The 19,255-nt window shown below is 41.6% G+C and overlaps 2 protein-coding genes across 2 annotated transcripts; one reads left to right on the top strand and one right to left on the bottom strand.

The window, feature by feature from the left end:
* The first annotated feature begins 7,860 nt into the window (after positions 1–7,860).
* On the top strand, positions 7,861–10,947 carry LOC104426569 (probable arabinose 5-phosphate isomerase). Its single transcript, XM_010039673.3, has 3 exons — positions 7,861–8,779; positions 10,004–10,227; positions 10,570–10,947. Exons 1-3 carry the CDS (start codon positions 8,111–8,113, stop codon positions 10,724–10,726), a joined length of 1,050 nt encoding a protein of 349 aa, XP_010037975.1. The 5' UTR covers positions 7,861–8,110; the 3' UTR covers positions 10,727–10,947.
* Positions 10,948–11,050: 103 nt separating this feature from the next.
* On the bottom strand, positions 11,051–15,302 carry LOC104426568 (NAC domain-containing protein 21/22). The gene is made up of 3 exons (XM_010039672.2): positions 14,971–15,302; positions 12,265–12,530; positions 11,051–11,749 (listed from the first exon to the last, which is right to left on the bottom strand). The coding sequence occupies exons 1-3, from the start codon at positions 15,137–15,139 to the stop codon at positions 11,333–11,335; spliced, it is 852 nt and encodes a 283-aa protein (XP_010037974.1). The 5' UTR covers positions 15,140–15,302; the 3' UTR covers positions 11,051–11,332.
* Positions 15,303–19,255: the final 3,953 nt, after the last annotated feature.

The raw sequence follows: 19,255 nt of genomic DNA, 5'->3' as shown, positions 1-19,255 counted from the left end.
TGACGTTCAATTAGGGATACGGAGTGAACCAAATTACACCTTATGCCCAATGCTCGACCACTGGCCATGGCTCCCTATTGCATGGCCCCGCCTAAGTTGGAAGAATTGCGGAAACAACTCAAAGAGTTGCTCAATGCGAGATACATTCAGCCCTTTAAGGCTCCGTTCGGTGCCCCGGTTTTGTTCCAAAAAAAGCATGATGGATCCCTTCGGATGTGCATTAATTGTCGAGCATTGAACAAGCTCACCATAAAAAATAAGTACTTGATACCTCTGATTGCGAACTTGTTTGATCGACTTGGGGAAGCTCGATGGTTCACCAAGCTCGATCTTCAATTGGAATACTACCAAGTTTGGATCGCTCTAGGAGACAAGCCAAAAATTACGTGCGTAACCCGATATGGATTGTACGAGTTTCTCGTCATGCCTTTTGGCTTGACCAATGCACCGGCCATATTCTATACGTTGATGAACAAGGTACTACACCTGTTCCTTGATCGATTTGTGGTAGTCCACCTTGATGATATTGTTGTGTATAGTCGAATGCTCGAGAAACACGTCGAGCACTTGAGGCAAGTCTTTCAGGTCATACAGGAAAATGATATGTATGTGAAGAGTGAAAAATGTGCTTTCGCACAGAATGAAATTCCTTTCTTTGGGCACATCGTCGAGGGTGGACGAGTATGGATGGATGTGGCCAAGATCTGTGCCATCGTTGAATGGAAGCCACCGACCAAGGTAATAGAGCTGAGATTGTTCCTTAGTCTCACAAATTATTTTCGACGCTCCATTGGCAGATATTTGAGCCTCACTGTACCACTCACGGACATCTTGAAGAAGTAGAGACCGTGGGAGTGGACAGATTGATATTAAGAGGCGTTTGATCGGTTGAAACGAGCAATGATTGAAGAGTCGATGCTTGTGCTGCTCAACTATGCCAAGCCATGCGAGATAGAAATCAATGCCTCTAATTTTGCTATTGCTGGTGTCCTCATGCAAGATGGGCATCTAGTTGCCTTTGAATCTCAAAAGTTGAACAATATTGAGCGGCGATACTGCGGTGGTACATTGCCTTCGGACGTGGAGGCACTATCTCTTGGGGTCCCGGTTCGTCGTGAGGATGAATAATGTGGCCACAAGCTACTTCCAAACTCAAAAGAAGCTCAGCCCAAAGCAAGCTCGATGGCAAGACTTCTCGGTCGAGTTCTACTATATGCTGGAATAGAAGCTTGGGAAGTCTAACTCCATGGCCGATGCCTTGAGTTGAAAGCTAGAGCTGACCAACATGGTGAGCCAACCCAATTGCCCACGGATCGATCGCATCAAGGAATGGCTCAAGCACGACTAAACTGCCCAAGCTCTCCTTCGATATGCATGAGAGGGCAAGACGAAGCAATTTTGGTGTGAGGACAATCTCCTTTACACTAAGGGACGGCGACTCTATGTGCCACTCCACGGGAAACTAAGGAAGGAAGTGTTGCACAAGTACAACGATTCTAAGTAGGTGGGTCATCCGGGAATCCATTGCGTTATGGCACTCGTCGAGGATTAATATTATTGGCCTCACATGCGGGACAATGTTGGAGACTACGTACGGACATGTCTTGCGTGCCAACAGGACAAGATTGAACAATGGTCGTCGGCGGGGCTCCTTGAGTTGTTGCCTAACCCGGAACATCCATGAGAGAATGTCTCCATGGACTTCATCGTGAATTTGCCAAAGCCCGAAGGATGTCAGACCCTCATGGTTGTTGTGGATCGTTTCTCTGAGTATGTGATGTTTGTGCTAGCTACTAAGGATTGCCTAGCTGAGGAAGCATTCAAACTATTCCTCAAGCAATCGTCAAGTACTAGGGCATACCACGCACAAATATGAGTGATCGCGACTCTTGATTCACCAAGCGATCTTGGACAGAGCTCTTCAAGTTTCTAGGGTCAAACCTTAACTTCTCCACGAATTTGCATCCCCAAATTGACGGTCAAACTAAGAGGGTGAATACACTCTTAGAAATATATCTTCAGCATTATGTGAGCAACACACAAGTGAACTAGGCACGGCTAATCAATGTGGCCAAATTCTCATATAACTTGCAATGGAGCAAGTCCACAAGCCAAAACCCATTTGAGATCGTGATAGGGCAACAACTGCTCACATTGAGGATGATTGCCTTAGGCTATCAAGGAAGTAGTCTGTTCGCGTATAAGTTCGCGAAAGAATGGGATGAACATAGGGACATGGCATGAGCGTGCTTACACAAGGCCGTGAAACACATGAAGAAATGGGCCGACAAGAAGCGAAGGCACATGGAATTTCAAGTTTGGGATCTAGTGCTAGCCAAGCTACACGTGATCCTTCAATATCGAGACATACATAAAGGGTTGATCTGTCACTACAAAGGTCCTTCCGAGTGTTGCAGCGGATCGGGAAGGTTGCGTACAAGCTAGGCTTACCGGCCAAACTCAAGGTACACTCGTGTTCCATGTAAGTATGCCGAAACCCTTACATGCAGATGAGGAAGACTCAGACCGAGGTGAATCGCAATGGGCACCCCTTGGGGCAAAAACCTCATATGATCGGGACATCGAATGCATCATGGCGGACTGAGTCATACGAAAGAGGTATTGCATACCACATAAATAATACTTGGTCCAATGGAAGGGCCTTCCCAAGAGCGAAGCGAGTTGGGAACCATTCGAGACTCTGTGGCAATTCAAGAAACACATAGACGCCTTTCATGCCAAGGACGCGATGATGACGTCACCTGAATAGGTGGGGGAGATTGACACGGCCTAAGGACGAGTATGATCCAAGACTATCCAGATGATGGAGCCATGTCCTATACACAAGCCAGCTCACGGACGGCCCCTTGAACGACCTACGAGTGATCCGTGATCAACGCAAGAGTTGGCCCATGCGTAATGCAGAATGAGCCCATGACCGTTTAGTTCCTTATGTCAGAAGATCCTTTGGGTTTCACATGGACTAATCCTGCAGACCCATGGAAGGTGTCCATTGGGCTTCCCTATGCCCTAGGGCCTCTTGAGCTAAATGTAGCTTTGTAATGATCGTACATATCGGAATATGACCATTGGATTGAGAGGGGATCAACGGCTTGGATCAAGCCCGCTCTTCACAAGTGAATATATTCGTGCTTCACTCCCATACTCGTTCTTGTGAATTGAGAGCATGTAAGGCTGACTTGGGATCGAATCCTTAGGCTACACAGGTGTGTGATCATTTGGAATCAACCAACTCGTGACACGTGGCTTCATATGGTAAAACCTCAAAAATATGATTAGCATGTTTTCTCGTGTATGGAACCATCCAACTTTTTTTTCAAGAGCGGCTGCCCAACTTCGTGAGACACTAGTGCAATCTAAGTGAAGAGTGACTTACAGTTTTGCACATGTGAAAGATGGAAATGGTGAAACATAGACGGCTTGGCTCAACACGTCAATCTCAAGAAGCGGGAACAGAATGATGTTCAATTGGGGATATAGATTGAACGCGTTTTTCCACCACCCACCTGCATATTAAATGTCCATATTTTTACTGTCTTAAAAAAGCAAAAGATGGAAATAAATAAAGTAACACGCATTGCTCCATATGGCAAAACCTCAAAAATACGATCAGCATGTTTTCTTGTATATGGAACTATCCAATTTCTTTTCAAAGGAGACTACTCAGCTTCGTGAGACACTAGCACAATCTCAAAGAAGAGTGACTTACAACTCTGCACACGTAAAAGATAGAAATGGCGAAACATACACAGCTTACTCAACACTTCAATCTCAAGAAGTGTGAGAGAATGACGTTCAATTAAGCATATGGATTGAACGCATTTTTCCACCATCTACCCACACATTTTTTGTTAAAATATATCTCGAGTTTGAGCCCAATGCGAAATTCTGAATATTCCGAATTGGATATGTTGTGGACGTTCGAAATTGAGCAAAGAAGATCTGAAGATCAACTATTCAAAATTCGAATCTACGTTGGAGAGTTTGGCCACTGAAATAGGAAAGTCTAACTTTCACTTGGATTTGGATTTTGTTTAAAACATACATAGATATGTTTTGGATAAAATCGTTTAAATTAGGAAACATAATCCTATGAGAAGTTGGCAAAAGAATAAGGGTCTTACTATATATATATATATAGACTTGTGGCTATGGATGGAAGAAGGTTGATCATGAAGAATTGGTCTTGAAGCGCCATCTCGTCGTCGAGTGCTTAGGAGCGATTTTCTTTGTCATTCTTGTTTGGTAAGATTTGTGTGTAATTCCTTCATGAAATTGAAGAATTGGTCTTGAAGCGCCGTCTCGTCGTTGAGTGCTTAGGAGGGATTTTCTTTGTCATTCTTGTTTGGTAAGATTTGCGTGTAATTCCTTCATGAAATTGAAGAATTGGTCTTGAAGCGCTGTCTCGTCGTCGAGTGCTTAGGAGGGATTTTCTTTGTCATTCTTGTTTGGTAAGATTTGCGTGTAATTCCTTCATGATATCGAGAGATTATTTCTTGAGGAATTTCGGGGCTAAACAATGCATGCGCTATTGAGTGTAATTGGGGCTTGGGAAACACTGAGAGAGTGTTTGAGTGACTCATGGAATCTCCTTGTATTGCTTGATCTATAGTAAAATTTGCTGCTGCTCTCCCCTTGGACGTGGGTCTTTATGATCGAATCACGTAAATCCGGTGTCCGATTTATTTTCTTCTTTTGTCTATATTATTGTTCGATTGCTCGCCTTTTTGCAATATTTTTTTTTTCGGTTGAAATCGCCTACACATTAAACGTTCATATTTTTACTGTCTTAAGCATGCAAAAGATGGAAAAAAGTATTCACCAAAAATAAAAAATAAAAAGATGGAAAAAAGAAATAAAGTAACACGTGTGGCTTCATATGGCAAAACCTCGAAAATATGATCAGCATGTTTTCTCGTACATGGAACTATCCAATTTCTTTTCAAGGGTGACTGCCCAACTTCATGAGACACTAGTGCAATCTCAGCAAAAAATGACTTACAGCTCTGCACGTGTAAAAGATGGAAATGGCGAAACATACACAACTGGGCTTAGCACGTCAATCTCGAGAAGCATGAACAGGATGATGTTCAATTAGGGATATGAATTGAATGAGTTTTTCCACCATCCTCCTGCACTCTTTTTTTTGGTCAAAACCGTTTGCACATTAAATATCCATATTTTTACCGTCTTAAGCATGCAAAAGATACAAAAAAAAAAAAATGAAGTAACACGCATGGCTCCTTATGGCAAAACCTCGAAAATGTGATCAGCATGTTTTCTCATGCATGGATCTATCCAATTTATTTTCAAGGACTACTGCTCAACTTGGTGAGACACTACTACAATCTAAGTGAAGAGTGACTTGTAGGCACCCGTAAAATATGGAAATGGTAAAACATACATTGCTCAGCTCAACATGTCAATCTCGAGAAGCGTGAATAGAATGCCGTTCAATTAGGGATATTGTTGAACGCATCCTTCCACCATCCACATGCACATTTTTTTTTTTTTTGGGTCAAAATTGCCGGCACATCAAATGTCCATATTTTTACCGTCTTAAGCCAGCAAAAGATGGAAAAAAAAAATTAAGTACCACGAGTGGCTCCATATGGCAAAACCTTGAAAATATGATTAACATGTTTTCTCATGTGCAGAACTATCCAGTTGCTTTCTAAGGGCAATTGCTTAGCTTCGTGAGATGCTAGTGCAATCTCAATAAAGAGTGACTTACAACCCTGCACACGTAAAAGATGAAAATGGCAAAACATATACGACTCAGCTCACCACATCAATCTTGAGAAGCGTGAACAAAATAATGTTCAATTACGGATATGGTTTGAATGTGCTTTTCCACCATCAGCCTGCACTTTTTTTTTCTTTTTGGTAGAATTGCCTACATGTTAAATGTCCATATCTTTACTGTCTTAAGCATGCAAAAGATGGGGAAAAAAAAGTAATACGTGTGGCTCCATATGGCAAAACCAACATATTTTCTCGTGTGTGGAACTATCCAATTCATTTTCAAGGGCAGCTGTCCAACTTCGTGGGACGCTAGTGCAATCTAAGTGAAGAGTGACACATAGGCACGCATAAAAGATGGAAATGATGAAACATACATTGCTCGACTCAACACGTCAATCTCGAGAAGCATGAACAAAATGACGTTTAATTGGGGATATTGATTGAACGCATCTTTCCACCATCCGCCTGCACATTTTTTTTGTCAAAACTGCTTGCACATTAAATGTCCATATTTTTATCGTCTTAAGCATGCAAAAGATGGAAAAAATGAAGTAACACGCGTGGCTCCATATGGCAAAATCTTGAAGATACACAACATGTTTTCTCATGCGTGGAACTATCCAATTTCTTTTCAAGCGTGATTGCTTAGCTTCATGAGACGTTAATGCAATCTCAGCGAAAAGTGACTTATAGCTCTGCACACATAAAAGATAGAAATGATGAAACATACACAGCTCGGCTCAACACATCAATATCGAGAAGCGTGAACTAAATGACGTTCAATTAGAGATATGGATTAAATGCATTTTTCCACCATCTGCCTGCAATTTTTTTTTTGTTAACCTCCTGCACATTGAATGTCCATATTTTTACCGTCTTAAGTATGCAAAAGATGGAAAAAAAAAAAAAAAAACAAAGTAACACGTGTGGCTCCATATGACAAAACTTTGGAAATATGATCAACATGTTTTCTTATGCATGGAACTATCCAATTTATTTTCGAAGGCAGCTCCTCAACTTCGTGAAACTCTAGAGTGCAATCTAAACGAAAAGTGACTTACATGCACACATATAAGATGGAAATGGCGAAACATACACTGCTTGGCTTAGCAAGTCAATGTCGAGAAGCGTGAACAGAACGATATTTAATTGGGGATATCGATTGAACGCATCTTTCCACCATCCACCTGCACATTTTTTTTTGGTCAAAACTGCCTGCACATTAAATGTCCATATTTTTATCGTCTTAAGCATGCAAAAGATGGAAAAAATGAAGTAGCATGCGTGGCTCCATATGGCAAAATCTCGAAGATATGATCAACATGTTTTCTCATGTGTGGAACTATCCAATTTATTTTCAAGCATGATTGCCTAGCTTCGTGAGACGTTCATGCAATCTCAGCGAAAAGTGGCTTACAGCTCTGCACACATAAAATATAGAAATGGCGAAACATAAACAGCTCGGCTCAACACATCAATCTCGAGAAGCGTGAACTAAATGACGTTCAATTAGAGATATGGATTAAATGCATTTTTTCACCATCCGCTTGCACTTCTTCTTTTTTTTGTCAATAGCCTGCACATTGAATGTCCATATTTTTACCGTCTTAAGTAAGCAAAAGATGGAAAAAAAAAAACAAAGTAACACTCAGTGGCTCCATATGACAAAACTTCAGAAATATGATCAGCATGTTTTCTTATGCATGGAACTATCCAATTTATTTTCAAAGGCAGCTGCCCAACTTCGTGAGACTCTAGTGCAATCCAAACGAAGAGTGACTTACACACACATACAAGATGGAAATGGCGAAACATACACTGCTTGTCTTAGTAAGTCAATGTCGAGAAGCGTGAACAGAATGACGTTCAATTAGAGATATCGATTGAGCACATCTTTTCACCGTCCGCCCGCACATTATTTTTGATCAAAATCGCTTGCACATTAAATGTCTATATTTGTACTGTGTTAAGCATGCAAAAGACGGAAAAAAAAAAAAATTTAACACGCGTGGCTCCGCATGCCAAAACCTCGAAAGATCACACTTCGAGAATCGCCAAACCGAAACACACATTTAAAAGGGCGATGCGACATTACGTTGGTCACCACTCACCATCATCGACGAGATGGCTTTGTAAACTTCTCTTTTTAAGCACCGACACTCTCTCTAATTCCAAACCGCGTTTCCCCGCACCGAATTCCGACACCTAAGATCCCCGCGAAATCAACCGGATTAACGGCAATTCCCCCCCAACTTCGCCCCATCGTCATCGTCATCGTCTTCCTCTCGAATCCAAAAAACCAGATCTTTCAGATCCGAAGAAGAAGGAGGAGGAAGAAGGAATAATGGGTTCTCTCCCTCCTCTCCCCTCCGTCTACCCGGATCAAGAAAATAGCCCCGCCATTGCCGCCGCCGCCGTCGACGAGCCGACCCTTCTCAAGCTCTTCCAATCCCAGCAGAGCCATCTCAACTTCTTCTTCCAGCACCTCGACCTCCCCCAGACCCTCCGCTTCACCCGCACCCTCCTCCTCAAGGCCGGCGCCGGCGGCACCATCTTCTTCACCGGCGTCGGGAAGTCCGGCTTCGTCGCCCACAAGATCTCCCAGACCCTCGTCTCCCTCGGCATCCGCTCCGGGTTCCTGCCCCCCGTCGACGCCCTCCACGGCGACATCGGCATCCTCGCCGACCGCGACGCCCTCGTGCTCTTCAGCAAGTCCGGCAACACCGAGGAGCTCCTGCGGCTGGTGCCCTGCGCCCGCGCGAAAGGCGCCTTCCTGATCGCGGTCACGTCAACCGAGGAGAACCTGCTGACGCGATGCTGCGATATGAACGTGTACTTGCCTCTGGAGAGGGAGCTGTGCCCCTTCGACCTCGCCCCCGTCACCTCGACCGCGATACAGATGGTTTTTGGGGATACCGTCGCGATCGCCTTGATGGGCGCCAGGAATTTGAGCAAGGAGGCTTACGCCGCCAATCACCCCGCCGGGAGGATCGGCAAGTCTCTCATTTTCAAGGTCTGGTTTTTGTTCGATTTCTTGACGGGTTCTCGTTGCTTCTGTGAATTGGTGTGGATAATGTGGATTAGGATCTAGATAAATGGGTGTGGCTCTTGCTTATTCGATGTGCTCGTGGTCGGAAACGTATTCTATTGAGTGCTGTTGTTTGATTTGTTCATTCCCATGTTGATGAGCTTTACATTTGTAATGCTCTTGGATTTTGTCTGTGAAGCATTTGCCATGATTTAGTGTTCTACTTATCGTTTTTATGATGGCTGTGATGTGGCTTATGTGTTTGATCCAATGCTGCTGAGACTTATCAGAAAAGGGAAAATAAAAATTAAAAAAGCAGGATTCAATGTTGCCAATGTGAACTTATATTGTTCAGGTAATGCACGAGTCATATGAACCAGTCTCACATTGATTTCTTGTATGTGAGCTGTTGAGGCTTTTTTCATTGTTGGTGTGTATTTCATAGATTTTGCTCCTCTGCACCACCATTTAATATCTACAAGTTCCCCCATCTACAGATCTATGGATGGAGGATTGGTTGAAAAATCCTTGATGTTTGGTCTTATATAGGATGGAAAATTTGGAAGAAAATGAGAATTCACAGTTTCTCTCCTTTGGCACCAGTCTATGACTGATAAAGGGGGTGTTCCTAATGGGTCTAGATAACACTGTTAATGAGAAGTATGGTGGTCTATTCGAATTAGTGATCAACTCGCAAATAGATTGGGATGATTGACATTGCACAAATTGTTGAGGTTATGTTTGAATGCTGCTGGTCGAAAAGTTAGATCTGGTTGATTTTGATAGCCAAACATTTGCAATTTAGTAGACTGGTTTTTGTCTTTTGTACATGGACATTCACTGGTAGTTTGGTGGTCGAAATAGTCTTGTGGTGCTGAATTCCTTTTTCTATGTTGTTTCTGAATTTCAAATTATGCTTGATGATGATTGCAATGTGCATTGTTTTGCTAGAACTGGGGCGATCATTAATGCTGCATGAATATCCTTCCCTCTGCTCTCGCCATCCTCCAAATCCATTTCTTACTAATTCAAAATGTCTGTTTTGATCACACCAAATTGTTTTCTGCAGTAAATTGCTATCTGGATGACAACTCCAGCAAATACTTTACCTTTCTGCTTGCTACCTACGGCTGCAATAGCATATCTTCAGTTTGCAATAGATGTCATTTAAGTCAATTATTTTGAGGCTTGCCTGCATGTGACCTGCAGGTAAAAGATGTGATGAAGAAGCAAAATGAACTACCCATCTGTAGGGAAGGAGATTTGATAATGGATCAGCTTGTGGAGCTAACAAGTAAAGGGTGTGGGTGCCTTCTTGTCATAGATGAAGAGTACCACCTGATTGGCACTTTTACTGATGGGGATCTCCGACGCACTCTGAAGGCTAGTGGAGAGGGAATCTTCAAGCTCACAGTGGGTGAAATGTGCAACAGGTATGTGAACAACAATCTAGATTATGAATGCTCTAACTGATAGACGACTTCACTTTTTCTTGGATTTGGTAATTAGTACAATTTGGGCTTACAAGTATCCATTGTAAGATACATGGTTTTTTTTTTTTTTTAATAAATCTTTTCCATTTTCTATTCGAGATGCGGTATCCATGAATTTGAAGGATTTGCGGTACAGAGTGGGGTTCAACCAATATAATCTTTATTGGCCCTACCTGAGGAAAAAAAGTGTTTTCAACACATTTCTTGGGCCGCTCAAGCACAAGCACATGGACTTGTGCATAATTTCTTGACCGGGTCCTGATGTTATTTTGGCTGAATCAGGAAGCCGAGAACCATAGGCCCAGATGCAATGGCAGTTGAAGCTATGGAGAAGATGGAATCTCCACCATCACCAGTACAGTTTTTGCCCGTCATCGATCACCAGAATGTACTGATTGGCATCATCACATTGCACGGTCTGGTCTCGGCTGGCCTCTGACTTGCATTATTTGGTTAGATTCAATTCTGTTCTTTTAGGAGGGGGAGAGAGGCTGCGCTTCTCCTGTGGATCAGATTATTTGTGTTCGTGAACAGCTGAGTTATTCGTTAGGTGTACTGCACCGTAAAATACTCACACCCCTCTGTTGCAAGAGAGCGTGCCATTTTGTAACAGAGTTTCAGCACAAAAATTACACAATCTATGGTGGAAACGCTCACAGATGTCGATGTTTCTCTTTATGTTCTAGCCATTGTATTGCGCAAAGTTGCTTAGCTACTTGTTCTCCAAAAGCAAAGTCAGAATCGGTCATCTGTTAAGAGGAAGTTAAGCCACAGATCACGTCATTCACATACTTGAACTGGAAAAGATACGGAACTGCGTCTGATAAATCCCATGACATATCTTTCATCTATCCCTATGTACATAACGAAAATTCACAAGTAACCCGAAGCACTATCAAACAGAACCTATATCCGACACTAACTTGTTACAGACCTAAGCAAGCAAGAACTCCCAAATTCTCGCCCGGACACAAAAGTCATAGTGTACAACAGCATTCGACTCTATACACGACCGCATGAATGTGCTGGAAGACGCAGTTGCTAACTAGAGGAAAACTGAGCCACCGTCCATGTCAATGCTCATGTCATCCAAGTTCGAGGGCAACGCATCTCCTACCAAACTGTTGTCTCCGAAGTTCATGTCCCACATGAATCCGTAACCATCATCGATGAGCTTGGTGCTTGCTCCCTTGGACTGATGCGGAAGATTCGGTGTGGAGTGGGGCTTGTGGCTGAGGAGAGACGACGACGTTGAGGACAACGAAGCAACCTGAGGGTAGGTCATCATCCCACAAGAGAAGGCTTGATTCGGGGAGGAAATATAATGGGACGTGTCGAAATTCGCCGATGGAGCTGATGATGCGGCCGTTGCTTCCTTGAACGTGTAGTGTGGGCTCGGCAACGTGTTGATGGCGTTATCTTCCTTGCTCTTGTAGAACACTCTACACAACACCCAATCCTCCTGCCAGTCATTTGCCACTGGATTCATCAGCAAAATGCAATGGATAGACTCCAAAGCAATGCAAAGCTTGAGGGAGTTCTATCATCACACTCAAGATAAATGAGCTTGGACACATCTCCATTTCAGGAAATTATGGGGAAACTGACAAATCATTGTTCTTTCCTTTAAGTAATGCCTCTCTCTCTCTCTCTCTCTCTCTCTCTCTCTCTCTCTCTCTCTCATGTATTATATTGCGGACGAACCCGTTATTTGCAGAGAAAAAAAATCTCCTTCATGGCAATTCTTTTTCCCTTTTCAGATAGAAACCTCCACGTGATTCAGGAATGGTAAAGAAACACTTTCTTAAATCTAGTCTAATAGGCCCAAGACAAAAAGTTAGATGATATACGTAAACTTACAAACCCCAAAACGCCTAGACATCGAGCGTTTTTACACAGTAATTCTCACTGTTATCTTACTTTTTCTTTTTCAAGAAGATAGCTGATTGAATGAATGAGAGAGAGAGAGAGAGAGACCTTGGGAGGCATATGCGGGGACTCCAAGCGAAACTCGTGCATGATCCAACCGGTCTTGATCCCATTAGGAGCCCTGTTCTGGTAAAAGACCAGTGTCTTCCTCATCCCCACGACCTCCTGCGTGCTCGGGTCGTGCACCACGCGGTCCTTGCCCGTGGCTTTCCAGTACCCTGATATCGTCGCGCGGTTGGTCCGGTAGCCGGTGGCGTACTTGCGGTCGCGGAAGCTGAAGAAGTACCACTCGGTCGCGTTGAGCTTCGCCACCTCTGCACGTCCCCCAACAAATATATACGTAAGCAAACATTATGTAGAGTTGCGATAATACCCATCGAACGAAATTCTTTCCGACATAAAAAGCGTGTTGGAAAATCAAATCTTTTACAGCTTCATATAATCGACGGTGAGGATGCTGAGATGATTACATTCGGTAGGGAAGGGCATGCAACGTATGATATCCATGTGCGAGAAGCAACTTCGTACATATGCAGAACATTCCCTCTTCGGTTTGATAACGAATAACACGAGGAAGGTGGACCATGTTTGTTAGAATAAATAAATACTAAATTACGCATTCGTCTAATAGCTTGAGTTTTAAAACAGTTAGTGATAACCTCACAAAATTTCACAATATTAATATTGCATTACAAACTTGAAAATACCTCCTCAAGCATCTTACAAGAAAAACATGAGACCTCATGATAAAATATATATAGAGAGAAACCCTAAGAAAGTACATAATTACTACCAGATATTATGGGCAATTACCCTAAACATTTGTTTTTTTAATTAGATATGTGGTTCTAAATAATTTATAAATACTAAAGTCTCTGCACTTTTTAATGATAAAGACCGTATAATCATCCCTAAACTTTTTGCGACAAGCAAGGTTTATACGTCGGCTGTCATTAATAATTGCAGCGAAGGGTCAATGTTGATACAATAATTGGAAGCAATATTGCCGCTCTGTGCAATCCATTTATGTGGGCTACGAGGAATCTAGTTGACCATATCACCCATGATTATCAAAGCGTCGTTATCACCATGTTGACAAACTCCACATGATTATTTTGAACTCATGTATGCAGTGCAATGCATTGCCCTTGTGCATACGGAATGCTAAAACTTTTAATTTACAATATTAGAATGTCAAGTTCAAAAAACAATGCAAAAAGCTCGCGCTGTGTATGAAGAGTATATTACATACTTATTTTTCTAATAATTTAAAATTTTCAATTAAATAATTTACCGATCATGGTGTCGGAATCTTTTGAATCCCAATACTATTATATTCATTTGAATTTTTGAGAAAGAACAATCTGCTTTGTGCTAAGTGTGGCAAAAGAGATGACGGCTCGAGACATGGTGGACTCCATGCCTTCGTTTTTATGGTGGTCCACAGTGTACTATGTGTGTCAATGATTGTGCTTCTAGGTAACAAACTGTCACCTCTAAGGAGAGAACAGAGATATGGATAGATCAACCATTGTCGGCCTTGATTTTTGAAAGATTGATACGCGTCTGAACTGATTAAAAATTGAAAGAATAAGGAGATCCACACGTTATGTTACATAATTCGTTGGGTGGTTCTAGAATCTGGTCTAGAATCCTTAGTTGTACATTAAGCTTTTCGATAAAGAGGATGAAAGGTCACTAGAAATCTACAGTTCTCCAAATAATTTTTTGTTATCATACTATTAATACATAGTTCCTTAACATTAAAAGGACAAGCCTATGAGAATTAGATATTCTCTCGGTAATTCCACCTCAAGTTATACTCAAAATTGCATCTAAGACTTCAAGTTTTGCCACAAAATTCGTAATCTCTCATTTTTGTATCCAGATCTCTTATATCATTGATACTACTAATTGACAACCTCTCTATTTTTTTATATACTCCAAACCCTTACGATTAATCTTATTAAAAAAAAAAACTGTGGCAAAACCATGCCAGGCAGCCCTTTAGTGGAGTAATCAATCTATAAATATGTTGAGATTGGAAGAAAGAGAAAAAAAAAGGGCGAAACCGTGTTGCTTCCTGAATAATTTTCTAGATAAAAAGCAAGGTGTAGAGACCTTTTGCTTCCAAAATGATCTCTCTCTCTCTCTCTCTCTCTCTCTCTCTCTCTCTCTCTCTCTCTCTATGATGCACTTCTAGAGGCTGAGCACACTGTATCAGAAAGGTGACGTGCTTTGTCTTCTCTCAAATGATGAATATCACTACAATACAAGTCACTGCTCGAGATATTTGTGTCTTTCGCGCATAACTTATGGTAAAAGTACAATTAAACTACGCAACTGTACGCCTTTTATCCTGATAATTTGACCTGGAATCAAGTGGGTAACTGCTTTCTATAGAGATTCATGCTTCAATCTCTATCCTTTTTTTTTTTTTTAATTTTTCATAAAAATTCGTGCTCGATGCAAAGTAAGCAAGAAGAGAGAGTCTAATACAGCTCAAAATATCACAGAAATTCACTAACAACAGTTTAGATTTTTCAAAGCGCATTAAAACTGAGCTTGCATTAGACTTGGATTGCTGCACGAACAATAATTGCGATGGCCAGGCATGAAAAAGGAAAAAGGCAAACAACATTCCACGAACAGCAGCTAAAAGGCGGAGAGAGAGAGAGAGAGAGAGAGGAGAAGAAAGAGAAGAAGAAGAAGAATAAGAAGAAGAAGAAGAAGAGGAAGAAGAAGGGGACATACCAGGAAGTTGCCATGGCTCGCAAGTGTGCAAATCGACTTCAACCAAACTCCCCTTCAGCACCTCCTCATTGGCAATCTTTCTGTACAGATAATGGCACACCAGCTCTTCATCACTGGGATAAAATCTGAACCCAGGTGGCAGCGTCGCCCCAATATCTCTCAACCCCATTTCAAGAACCCAAACACAAAACCTGAGCCCAACAACAAGGAGGAGGAGCAGAGAGAGAACGTCTCTTTTCTTTAGGGTTTGGCGGTGGACGAGAGGATGGGAACCCTCAACACAATTCTTCCCCGCGACAACTTCTTCCGAGTGCTGGTGTCACGAAGAAAGCTGTTATCCGTGCGTGTTTATATATAGTTGCAGATGAGAGGGGCGACATTCCCGGACATTTCTTGGCAATATTTTATCGGGTTAAGTCTCGTGTAGTTAGTTATGGTGGCAAGTTTTCGAAAGGAAAACCAAAGCGACAAGAAATCTTTTCCTTTTTCCTTTTTTTATTTTAATTTACCTTGTGTGGTAGGGAACTAATTGCTTCTGCTGTGCATGGTTATAGTGGCAATTAATGCTACATATGTACAAAAGCCAAACCATTTTAACAAAATACCAACGTATTCGGCTTTTCGTTTCATAAACTGCATGTGCAAAGTTCAGCTTACACGGATCATCCTAAACGCATTGGCGTGTTATTCATTCGATTGCTACTCTGGAAAAAGTGAATCAACTAAGCCGAATGTATATGCGTACGCAACATGTGTTTTAATACTACCGAAGAAGCTCCGGTATACGTGTAATGGAAATTACACATTTTAATGGGTTTCATTTCTCTTTGTCGCATTATCTCCTAAGGAGGAAGGTACATGACATTAATATAGTTAGAGCATCAATCACTCTATGCAAATCCAACATGTGCATGAATTATTTTGGAGAGTGTGTGAAGAAATGAATTGTTAATGAGAACTTCAATTCTGTATAAGTTCCTTTTTAGTTTTTGGCTCCTCGAATTATGATGCTATTCAATTATAGGAGTTTCTTTGAAAGTGGATTCTAGAAAGAATTGAGCAGGAATTTCAAACTTAAATTAAGGGCCGCGACGAGAATAAAATAAGATTGGAAGGAAAATGGGATGAATTTGGAAGCTAATCAAGAACAGGAAAGAAGGGCTTCTTCTTTTTTTTTTTTTTTTGTCAAAAGGAGTGGACAAAGACAAAAATCTGCCGCTTCCCAAAACTAAGCCGTCCTTCATGTAAAGGCTAAGCACCAATTCGAACGACTTCTCAATGAAGCCCCTCGTTTTCACATGTTTCATAATGTACACTGTTCATCTCAATCTTTTGAATCCTTATTCATCGCGATCTGCTTAGATTTTATCACCCTTTTGTAGCGTAGTCTAACGTTGGTAACGTAGAGAGAGGACAAGACAGCATGATTAACAATAAGAAAACTTTAAGACTTAACATGATTTGAAGTACAAAACAGTTAGGCAGGAGTCGACACTCGATGCGCACACAGTGGAGTCTCTTGTTTTCGGGCTGCTTAGACTTCTATTTTTTGCTTAGACTTCTATCTTTTGAGAGACAATGGCTCACAAGTTATTTGATGAAGGTGAAAGAGTGCAAGCCTTCGATGTGGGATTTGAATCGCATATATATTTCATAACTAAGATATTGTAAAATCCACTATAATTTCATAATCTTGATGTCATGACAAGATAGTTATCCATTAATTTCCCATTAATCCCAAATAAAAAGGACTCTAATCTCAACATCACCACTAAATATTATCAATTGAAAACACATAACGGACCACACCTTGACCATTAGATCGGGTATGGCCATGTGAAATTCATATAAGAGATTCATTGTTCTAATAATCTGAATTTATTTTACTAAATATAACCCGTCCACCGAATATTTTCTCAAAATTAATCTTTCACGACCAAAAACTAGCCAATGAGACAGCTGAGATTTCAAAGCTTCCTAAGATCTCATCACATCAAAGATTCCTATCATAAGACTTGATATGCAAGTCCCGTACCTTATAATAGCCGAGATCGTAGCCATGGACAAATCAATCTGAACAGACAAATTTGACTTGATGCGACATACAATTGTAATTTGTTCTAAAGCTTTATTTCGATTTGACTTGAACGGAATGGACACCCGCCACACGTCTTTTGCCAGATGAAGGTGGCCATACATTTTCTGGTTAATAAAATAAGCTTTATTGGAAATTCTTTTTCTACATGAGGATGGAATGAAATTCATCTAAAAATATGAAATGAATTCAATTACCATATTAAAAAAAAAAATTAACGTGTTGGTGCTCTTTTCTTCGTTTATGTGGTTAAATCATGGAGCGACAATCATCCTCAAACTTTTTCTCCGTGAAGAAAATCAAATTGATAGAAACAAAGAAAAGCAACAATTCTTGTAGTTGTTGTTGGGTGATTAACGATTAGTATGGAATTAGTCACATAATATTTTCTCCGAGAAAAGTTATCACGACATACATCAATCGGTCCAAAATATCAGATGTCCTAAACACCATGTGGTCCTCAAGGCCACACGTGAACCTGCCTATTAAATCCCAACTTGAGCTAAATCAAGAACATCCCATTTTATTTTATTTTTGGGTTGACAAGAACATCCCGCTTGGAAAAAAAACAAAAATAAAGCAAAATCTGCACGGAAACAATCCCTTAAAAAATATAATTTATTAGATTAATCAAGCTATAACCATGATACCGTTCGATTCTCCATCACAAAGGAGATATGTGGACCCAACATGATAGGCTAGGTTCGTCGATGAACTACTGTCGTCGATCAAAGGGTCCACTCAATGATAGAACAACAACGTCGAGCACGTCACAAATCTTTTTAGCTTCTATACTTGGGTTTTGGCCAATAATAATAATGTGCGTGCGGACAATGGAATTAGTACCCCCGCTTGTCGACATGTGTCGAGACCCCTCGATAATTAACGACTATGATTGCATAAGCCGACGAGGGATGACTGTACCAAGGTGTCTCGGACAAGCAAAACGAATTTGATTCGCGATGTGGCAATAGGGTGAACCTCAAGCTTCCGGTCGTGGATGATGTGACAACGAACGCAAAAAACGAAAAGCTCTCGACATCATCCTCCTCCCAAATTATGCATGTGAACATGGTTGAAAAATGTCTGGAAGGCCCCTCCATCGAACGGGTGCTGCGGCTTAGGGTTTTGGTCGTGAGTGGGCAGGATTAAGGTTGGTTATGGTGGTCACTCCAAAAGATGACAGGTCATTTTCGTGATTGTTTGTGCGATACGTAGTGTGGTTACCGGAGAGACCTATTGCATGAAATGTGAGATTGACTCGAGTGTTCTTTTGGACTCTCTTTTTCCTTCCTTGCGCATGTGGATTTGGCTCACTAAGTTGTTCACTTGAATTTCGGTTCGGGTCTTACTCAACTCCCAAGGTTAATAGGAGAATTTTAGGAGCTCGAAATTTACCTATCCAAAATAAGTTTTCCCATCATTAGGAAGAATACTAATACTAACATAATTGATATGGATTACAACTGACTAACCGTGTTTTCATTTTTTGTTTTTCTCTTTTCTATTTCTTTTTTCCCTTGTTATCCCTATTGTCTTTTTTTTCTTCCCCTAGGCACCTCCTCCTCCGTTCACCGGAGCGTCGTGTCACCCCTCAGCCGTCGCATCGCCAATGATCGCCATACAACCCCTACTTGGCACTCTCTCTCTCTTTCTCACATCCCCATCGTAGCCGCCGAACCCTCTTTCTCCATCGGCTTTCGCAGCTAAGGCAGGACCTCCGATAGGAGGTCGACGTCGGCGCAATCCTAGAGGCAGCCGATGCGATTTTTTCCAACCAAGATTCTCTCTGCTTTCTCTTCGTCTTGTCCCAAATGGTCCGTGAAACAAAAGGTCAAGTTGAGTAGGCGGGATTCTCCGCTCGTCTGAAGGGTCGCTGGAGAGTCTCCATCTGTTGCTTCAGAAGATCTTGCGAGTTGCAGGAACAGTCAACCAACAAGTGCCATTTACAAAACGTTTTTTATGTTTTTAAGAGAGACCATACAATCAAAGATGTACTGAGAAGCATCTTTGTATTCGTGAAACGGGAGTTTCGAAAGGAGTGCTGTTTATCCGAGAGGCAGGAGTCCTGCCATCACGGGAAGCAAACGCGGCATAAGACACGTCATATCTCGATCTAGGTTTCACGTAATCTACGGGTATTATCATTCAAGACACGAATGATTGCTATTGCTGTCTAATTCAGGAAAT

This window comes from Eucalyptus grandis, chromosome 11 (genome assembly GCF_016545825.1).
Source record: "Eucalyptus grandis isolate ANBG69807.140 chromosome 11, ASM1654582v1, whole genome shotgun sequence".
NCBI lineage: Eukaryota > Viridiplantae > Streptophyta > Magnoliopsida > Myrtales > Myrtaceae > Eucalyptus > Eucalyptus grandis.
Note: the sequence above shows the minus strand (reverse complement) of the source record. Positions and strands in the feature narration are given on the sequence as shown.